Below are 9,786 nucleotides of genomic sequence, written 5' to 3' on the forward strand. Positions count from 1 at the left end.
CAATCCGTGTAGATGAAGGGGATGAGACAGGTTAAATATGGATTTTTAAGCCTTGAGACAATTGAGACATGGATTGTGTATGTGTGCCATTCAAAGGGTGAATGGGCAAGACAAAAGATTTCAGTGCCTTTGAACAGGGTATGGTAGTAGGTGCCAGGCACACCGGTTTGTGTCAAGAACTGCAACGCTGCTGGGTTTTTCACACTCAATAGTTTCCCATATGTATCAACAATGGTCCACTACCTGAAGAACATCCAGCCAACTTGACACAATTGTGGGAAGCATTGGAGCTACATGGGCAAGCATCCCTGTGGAATGCTTTCGACACCTTGTAGAGCCCATGCCCCAACAAATTGAGGCTGTTATGAGAGCAAACGGGGGTGCAACTCAATATTAATGTTTTGTACACTCAATGTATATTATCAATAAATGTAGAATAAGGAGCTATCAAAAAACAACAACAAAACCTGAAATGTAACCTAGTCATTTACTGTTTATCTTACTGAAATGTAACCTAGTCATTTACTGTTTATCTTATTGAAATGTAACCTAGTCATTTACTGTTTATCTTACTGAAATGTAACCTAGTCATTTACTGTTTATCTTACTGAAATTTAACCTAGTCATTTACTGTTTATCTTACTGAAATGTAACCTAGTCATTTACTGTTTATCTTACTGAAATGTAACCTAGCCATTTACTGTTTATCTTACTGAAATGTAACCTAGTCATTTACTGTTTATCTTACTGAAATGTAACCTAGTCATTTACTGTTTATCTTACTGAAATGTAACCTAGTCATTTACTGTTTATCTTACTGAAATGTAACCTAGTCATTTACTGTTTATCTTACTGAAATGTAACCTAGTCATTTACTGTTTATCTTATTGAAATTTAACCTAGTCATTTACTGTTTATCTTACTGAAATGTAACCTAGTCATTTACTGTTTATCTTACTGAAATTTAACCTAGTCATTTACTGTTTATCTTACTGAAATGTAACCTAGTCATTTACTGTTTATCTTACTGAAATGTAACCTAGTCATTTACTGTTTATCTGAAATTACTGAAATGAAATTTAACCTAGTCATTTACTGTTTATCTTACTGAAATGTAACCTAGTCATTTACTGTTTATCTTACTGAAATGTAACCTAGTCATTTACTGTTTATCTTACTGAAATGTAACCTAGTCATTTACTGTTTATCTTACTGAAATGTAACCTAGCCATTTACTGTTTATCTTACTGAAATGTAACCTAGTCATTTACTGTTTATCTTACTGAAATGTAACCTAGTCATTTACTGTTTATCTTACTGAAATGTAACCTAGTCATTTACTGTTTATCTTACTGAAATGTAACCTAGTCATTTACTGTTTATCTTACTGAAATGTAACCTAGTCATTTACTGTTTATCTTATTGAAATTTAACCTAGTCATTTACTGTTTATCTTACTGAAATGTAACCTAGTCATTTACTGTTTATCTTACTGAAATGTAACCTAGTCATTTACTGTTTATCTTACTGAAATGTAACCTAGTCATTTACTGTTTATCTTATTGAAATTTAACCTAGTCATTTACTGTTTATCTTACTGAAATGTAACCTAGTCATTTACTGTTTATCTTACTGAAATGTAACCTAGTCATTTACTGTTTATCTTACTGAAATGTAACCTAGTCATTTACTGTTTATCTTATTGAAATTTAACCTAGTCATTTACTGTTTATCTTACTGAAATGTAACCTAGTCATTTACTGTTTATCTTACTGAAATGTAACCTAGTCATTTACTGTTTATCTTACTGAAATGTAACCTAGTCATTTACTGTTTATCTTACTGAAATGTAACCTAGTCATTTACTGTTTATCTTACTGAAATGTAACCTAGTCATTTACTGTTTATCTTACTGAAATGTAACCTAGTCATTTACTGTTTATCTTACTGAAATGTAACCTAGTCATTTACTGTTTATCTTACTGAAATGTAACCTAGTCATTTACTGTTTATCTTACTGAAATGTAACCTAGTCATTTACTGTTTATCTTACTGAAATGTAACCTAGTCATTTACTGTTTATCTTACTGAAATGTAACCTAGACATTTACTGTTTAGCTTACTATGTAAAACCTGAAATGTAACCTAGTCATTTACTGTTTATCTTACTGAAATGTAACCTAGACATTTACTGTTTAGCTTACTATGTAAAACCTGAAATGTAACCTAGTCATTTACTGTTTATCTTACTGAAATGTAACCTAGTCATTTACTGTTTATCTTACTGAAATGTAACCTAGTCATTTACTGTTTATCTTACTGAAATGTAACCTAGTCATTTACTGTTTATCTTACTGAAATGTAACCTAGTCATTTACTGTTTATCTTACTGAAATGTAACCTAGTCATTTACTGTTTATCTTACTGAAATGTAACCTAGACATTTACTGTTTAGCTTACTATGTAAAACCTGAAATGTAACCTAGTAATTTACTGTTTATCTTACTGAAATGTAACCTAGTCATTTACTGTTTATCTTACTGAAATGTAACCTAGTCATTTACTGTTTATCTTACTGAAATGTAACCTAGTCATCTACTGTTTATCTTACTGAAATGTAACCTAGTCATCTACTGTTTATCTTACTGTGTAAGTAAAAGTGTCCTGCCTTCACCATTCTTCATATTCTAGCCCTTGGAGTCTACAAAACACAATAGATATGCTGTTGAAAAGTACAAACTCAAAAGAAATTAGTACACAATTTGATTTAAAATCAGAATGTGCTTAACATGTTCCTCTTATATCCTAATTGTACAGTGGGTATTTATGTCTATTAATAATGTCTTAAATTATAAATTGCATAGCTACAGAGACAAACTACCTGTGAGATGAGCCTTGTGTTTCATAAACCTAGCTAGTGGCATTAATCTAGCTAAGTATTCAATGGCAATATTCAGTTTCTATACTTAGCTTGTGCTCAAGACTATCGGTGAGGTGTCTGTGTCGTGTGTGTGTGTGCTTATGATCCATTAACATTCCAAATGATTGCTTTTTTCAGCAAAAGGCACAAGAGTACATGAGGAAATGGGAGAAGAGAGAAGCTGATCAACTATTTTATGCAAAACAAGGATTCAACATAATGATATTTTTTCCTATATTCTCTTGTCTCCTGGTTGTCATGGGGACAGCATTCAGCATGGGGAATACTACTATGCGCCCACATCGAAGGAGAAGGACACACTGCCTAGGAAGCGATCGGTAGGCGAATCATTGATGATGCCCTTGCCATTGAGTTTGCATTTTACAACAATGTGGGTGTCATACTGCAGCCCATTGAAGCGCACGGCCACCACCGGTGCTGTGTAGTTTACCTGGGAGAAGGGATATGGGACACAAGCAACTTGAGTGGCTATTGTCACTATGATCATGCATATAATCTAGATCATGAGAGCAACAGTGGAAGTCATGATGCTGAAAATCCTCACTTACATGTCTCAGCTTCCCATAGTAAGGGTAGTACATCAGGTTGAAAATGCTTTTTGGGAAGAACTGAAGTTCTCCTAAGCTTTCTGGTGCACCTTTCTGAAAGAGTGAGAGGTCACCTAGTGAGTTATATTTTGGTGACTAAAGCAGTTATTATATTCAGTTACGAAGAGATGATGTTTGGAGGGAGGAATGCTGATCATTACTGTACCTTGACTCCACAGGTCACGTTTACGGGAGTGCCATGGCCAGGTAAATAGCCCAGTATCTACAGGGAAAGAAATGAGAGCAAAGAAATGACCCTTGTATTGTTATAACGTCATTTAGATGAGAAACCATGTAAATCTGTGCATATTTATAATTCACAGTGGTTATCTTCCGTTTTCTACCTAGCGATAATATTAATTTTGGATATCCCCACCAGGTTTCACTCTAAAACGTTAAAAATGGGGACAATAAAACTATATGCTACAGTATATAATGGTAACAATAACATTGATTTGATTCACAGGAACGCTGTAATCATATAACAAGACCGTTTTTATCTGCTCCTCACAATGGCCACAAGATGTCACTGAAATCTATCTATCTCAGATTACCTCAATGGCATCCTCCATTTCATCGATAAACTCTACTTTACGTCTACAACACAGATAACACTATCTGTTAGCAAACACTGATTATATATACAGCTTTAGGATGAAGTTCATGTTAGGTGACTGATGCTGTAGAGGGATAGTGTGGTCCTGGATCTGTTTGTGCTGGGAGAATGACTCCTGTGATCGTTGTCATGCCAAACGTGCTTGGCACGCTCATAGAAGTTGGCAAAGAGAGTCCAAACAGATCTGGGATCAGGCTATCCCTCTATAGCATCATCTTGTGGCCATTGTGAGGAGCAGATAAGAACGGACTTGTGATATGATTACAGCGTTCCTGTGACTCTACTGTAGCATATAGTTTTATTGTCTCCATTATGAACGTTTTAATATTATCGCTAGTTAAAAAAATGAAGATAACCACTGTGAATTTTAAATATGCATAGATTTACAACATTGTTTCTCATCAAAATTATGTTATAACAATGGGTCCTCCATGGGGGAGATCTCTACGATCTGATCTGAGCTGTGTCTTACCCGGTTCATTCGGAGGAGGATGCAGGGTTTCCCCTGGGAGAATCCAAAGTGGGGGTCCTGGAGCCCCGAGCACTCGCCCAGCCAGGACCTCTTGAACTGGCACGCCTTCTTCTCTGCGCTTTCCCCTTGTTCATCCTGCATGAAGTACGCGTCCTGCGGACACTGGATGTTCCTCTGCTCCTGTACGGCGTCATTGTATGCTGAAAGAGATACATAAAAGAAAATGGTCCTTTTTCCATGGGGGGTTCATGGTTAGCAGTGAAACACCATTGATCATTTAAAGAATGGTATATGCTACTGTATGTCAAGGAGTGTGACTGGTTGAAAAAATAGAGACATGAGGTGGATGGGAGGGATGGGCTCCCATAAACCAATTGTTCCGCCAGGCCTCTGATTCAGGCAGCCTGACCAAAGCGGGGAACTGAAGAAGGGGGAAAATGTAGCAGAACTCAATGGATACGCTCTGCCCACAAAGAGGCTTCCCTTCCCAGCATGCAGTTCTGCCAGTGGCGGTTTGGGCATGGAACAAAGGTAGGGAAGGTGGGGGGAGAGGATTAACTTACTGTGTGCCTGTTCTGCTTCAATATCATACCCCCAACATTCCCCAACATGTCCCCAACATTTGAATCCCATTGACAAACACTATCCTCAGCTAACTTTCAGCACACACTCCCGCATTTTTGTACAGCTAAAAGTAGCATTTGAATCAACATGGTAATGTCATGTTCACGGTGGAATTCATGTTTCTATTCAAGTTGGGCCAAATGCCAACTATTCCATCATGCATCTGACTCACGTCTGAGTTGTTCTTCCATTAGCTTTGCATACTTCTTCCAAGACTTGCGGTCAGATGCATTGAAGGCGATCTCATAGTGCCCATCCAGTTGTGGGGACATCGTCATACCTGCCAAAGGAAACCCATAGACAGTCAACTGTGCTTACGTTCAGATAGAATGGACAGATAGAAGGATGGAGGAGTGATAGAGGGATAGAATGACAGAGAAATAGGGAGTTGTGGGGTAGAGTTTATATTTACCTGGTGGCATCACCCTGTCGTTGTGGGTTGGATGGTAGGGGCTGATAGACAGCATGAGGCACCACATACAGGCACCAAACATGGCTGCCAGGAATGCATACAGTGCCGTGTAGAAGAGGATGATCAGAACTAGAAGGAGGTAACATGGATGGCAGATAAAGAGAATGAATTCAAACCAGTCATTATAACTCAATTTCATGGAGATGACGAGAAGAACGGCGAGGGTAACAGTGGTTATGGCTATCAGCGTGATTTGGAAAGACACAAGCACAGCATCAGAACAGAAAGTCATTGATTTGAATTGCCTATATAATGAAGTATAATGAATCCCCTGTTATTATGTTGGAAGTTGGAATTGTCTGGGCTGTCTAGACACTCCTAATGGCTTTGCTCAGGATGCTCACTATTGTGTTAATTAAACCAATACAAAAGAGTTGTCTCTCCAAGTCTGCAAATGGGAATCACTCCAATCAGTTTGTATTTTGTTACGAAATATATTTGTTAACAAACTCATTCACATTATCTGAACTATATGAAAAAAAGCAAACCCTGGGAACTGCCATTGTTCTCCCCCGATTGCAATTAGTCCATTAGCAACTAATCAAACCCAAACGTGCCCTAAACTAAAGGCTTTTACTGCGCAGGCAATTTCACAGGAGACTAGTTGCAGCCAGCCTTGCGTCCCCTGAGCCCACAAAGGCCTTACTGTTTGAGCTCAGTGAGAATTCACCCAGCAGTCCTTTCACTCAGGAACACAGTGAACCTCCGGTTGCCATCGTAGTGACGGTCTTTTGCAGCCATAGAACCATGGCCAGCTCCAAGTAGCCCCAATCACCCCACTCTGTTAATGTGTCCCCCTCTCACACTCCTCTCACACAGGAGACACATCACAGACTTCAAACTCAGTCCCCTCTCCTTTCTTGCCAGGGGGCACATGGGGCCCCATTCCTTCACAAGTGTGCATACATTGCTTTCTGAAACTATCGCTCCTTTTCCTGAGCCTGGCCTTTTGTCTTCTGTATTACTGGGCACGATGATGAAAAAACAGCAAGTTTTCAGCTTCTGACGTTTTCAGGAGGAACATGCTCTTTCTTGAGACATTTTTCAAAGCTTGGCTCCTTGGACTGCTCTCGTATGGTAGAGTTCAAACCCAAACGCGTCACATAGCAACAAGGCTGTCGGATCAAGAGCCCTGCTCCATCATCACTGATTCAACAAGCCCCAGGAAACAGCCTCTGAAACCACAGGAAACAGCCTCTGCCAAGAAAGTTTGTCTGACGACTGCGCCGAACAGTCACTTGTCTACTCCCTATGTGTTCGCCTGTGACCGTGAGGCCGCGAGCACGCTAGGGTCAAATGCAGAGTTCACGGGAGCTTTGGGAAAGAGGCAGTGGAAAGCCAGGTGAGGGGTATGGGGAATGTGATTCCTGGCCAGTGCGCTGCCCGGAACAGCACACTCCCGCTGGGAATCCGTCCCCAGGCAGCCTTGTTTTTGTCCACATCGGGACAGAGTTGTCTGTGCACCTATGTAAACATGAAGCTCGGGGACACACACACTCACAGTCCAGTGAACAGAGGCGAGGAACGAGGCCCCCCCCATTTACAGCCCATCCCAGCCCATCAGCCAAAAACAATAAGCCACAAAACCACCACTTTTGCTTCAACCATTGGCGATTAACATTGTAATGATTACAAATGAGAGAGGTTAATGGCTCTATAAAGAGGTTAAGTACCAATGTGTCAGTAGACCTAATGTTGCAGTTTTGAACACTGCATAATGTACACGCTTTAGCTGTTATCTTGGGGGTGGAATATTTTGTGTGATATGATATGTAAGCGCAACATGCAGTTCTGCTACTACTGAGCACTTCTACTTACACCAGCTATGCCCAGTGCGGCCCATGAACTCTCTGGTCTCTGCGTTCCACAGATATGTCTTCACATCGCCTGCTTTCTCGTGGAGCGTTCTCTTAGGTTTGGGCTTGGGCTTCCATTTCTCAAAGTTCAGGTCTTCCTGCTCCAGAGGTTGATGTTCTATCAACTCCTCCTGCACCTCTTCCAAGGCCTCTGACACTGCGTTCTTTCCAGGCGGCGCCTCTGCAGACTGGCACAAGGAATAAATAGAGGGAGAAAAGGAAGGTAAGAATCACCCCAGTCCGACTTTGCCTTGCCACGATGTTGTCAATCAATATCTATTGGTTCTAACTCATTATAGAAAGCCATTTTTGGATTATTATAATCAGCCATGTTTTTAGGTTAAGCGCCATGAATATTTTTATATAAAGACTGTTATTCCCTATTTATCGAGTAAATGCAATTTTCCAAAACAGCATGACATCCGCTGTAGCAACGCTCCTCCACGATGGTCCTGTCCCATTATGTTTCGTAGTCCTCTTTGGGAGGGCTCTCCTCCTCGAGGTTGACCTTCCTGCTTGGAGCAACAGCTGCATCCAAGCTGGAGGGTCACGACGACAGCCAGATGTAAAACACTGATTCTCAGCATAGAGAGGCCCAAGAAAGATCCCCAGTGGTCAGTGAAACCCCCTGGGGTTTTAAGAATGTCACTTTCTTAATGAAGTGGAGTTTTTAAGAACATTTTCTATGGCTTTGTTGTATGATCAAATGCACTTTTTAAAAAATCATCCTGTTATTTGCAGATGGATCAATTACTGGTAGGCCTTCTGGATGTTTAAAGAATCCAAATCAGAACTAGATCTGATATATGGAATGCAGGTTTGATGGGTTAACAGTTACAGGCAGATAGGGATTTTATTTTATTATATTCTGACATAAATGGGTAAGAACTGAATGAATTATTAATTAAATCCATGAGGTATGGTACCCCAATCCTCTTGCAAGGTGCACTTGTAGACAGCAGAATGAGTCCCAGAAATCAATTAGTTTTCAAGTCATCCTCTGTTTTCTAAAGTGGACTTACTGGATTTGGTGAGTAGTTTCCATGGTGCTCTTCCTCAGCCCCTCCCGCCGTAGAAATGGGCTCCATGATTCTTCACAGAGAGAAAGGTACTTGTTAAACCAATCACATCTACTACCTTCTCCAAGGAATTAAAGCGGCACATCCTAACATCCTTAGAAAGTAATACAAGTCCATTGCACCCACTGTTTCCGACATTTTTGCGTGAGGTCTACCAAATAACTTTGAAAAACCATTTCAAATGTTTTTATCCACAATTGATTTTGGCACAGCTCCAGGGTGTGATTTCCCCAAAATATATATATTTTTTAAACGGTCAAACGAACATACCTGAGTTTTCTTTAGCAGGGAAAGTTCTTTGAGTGTCTTGAATCCCTCTTGACCCTAAGTAGAACGAATTCTAAATTGGTCAAAAATAAATGTGGGATTTCATTAGAAAGTTTTACGCACACAAGGGGAGCCGGGCAAAGAAGCTCCTCACAGCTAGGCGAGCATCATAGTGAATGAGTGCATACTGAAAAGAGGAACACGGGGGGGAAGGGGGGGGGGCTCGTGGGAGAGAGGGAGCAATGTCTTTTTTTAATCCCAGACGAACTTTTGGCAACAGTGTAGGGGCCGATGTACGGCATTCTGCACACGCACACCAGTGTCACATTGTCTGTTGAGTTGAACTGAGACTCAGGCATAGACGCAGCGCACCGAAAATACTATTTCTATGTTATTCCCAACATGCTACTGTCTGTCAATCACTGTCGTGCTTAAAGCTGCATTAACTGTTTTTAAATTAATAATGTATCTATTTTTGTGCTTTTTAAATGGCCACTGCTTGTTGTAGGCTATGCTAAATGTAATGCAACGAGTAAATTCCAATAGTGTGATCCTCTGGGCCTAATATGGTAATATATTCGTTCTTCCAGGTTTCCTCAAACTGCTCCCTTTCATTGTGATCTGCGCTAATAGGTCCTAAACCTAATCATGACGCATATAGCACCTATTAGGGCAGATCACAATGAAAGGAGCAGTTTGAGGAAACCTGGAAGAACGAATAGATTACTCAGAGGTTAGGCCATCAAGATTATAGCAGTTAATGGTAACAATTTTGAATGTTGACATTGGGTGGCGCTCGAACGTCTCCAAATTGCTAGCCTATCCTACTCCACTCTTGCTTATTATGAGCCTTTTTATCAGCTAATGTCTTC

General features: G+C 40.1%; 1 protein-coding gene across 1 annotated transcript; it reads right to left on the reverse strand.

Moving 5' to 3' along the window:
- Positions 1–3,097: 3,097 nt before the first annotated feature.
- Positions 3,098–9,075, reverse strand: LOC115130848 (protein ATP1B4). The gene is made up of 9 exons (XM_029662370.2): positions 8,918–9,075; positions 8,591–8,660; positions 7,531–7,756; positions 5,653–5,781; positions 5,413–5,520; positions 4,617–4,816; positions 3,695–3,751; positions 3,490–3,582; positions 3,098–3,371 (listed from the first exon to the last, which is right to left on the reverse strand). Exons 2-9 carry the CDS (start codon positions 8,654–8,656, stop codon positions 3,210–3,212), a joined length of 1,041 nt encoding a protein of 346 aa, XP_029518230.2. The 5' UTR covers positions 8,657–8,660; positions 8,918–9,075; the 3' UTR covers positions 3,098–3,209.
- Between the last annotated feature and the right edge of the window lie 711 nt (positions 9,076–9,786).

Source organism: Oncorhynchus nerka, linkage group LG6, assembly GCF_034236695.1.
Source record: "Oncorhynchus nerka isolate Pitt River linkage group LG6, Oner_Uvic_2.0, whole genome shotgun sequence".
In the NCBI taxonomy this organism is placed as follows: Eukaryota; Metazoa; Chordata; class Actinopteri; order Salmoniformes; family Salmonidae; genus Oncorhynchus; species Oncorhynchus nerka.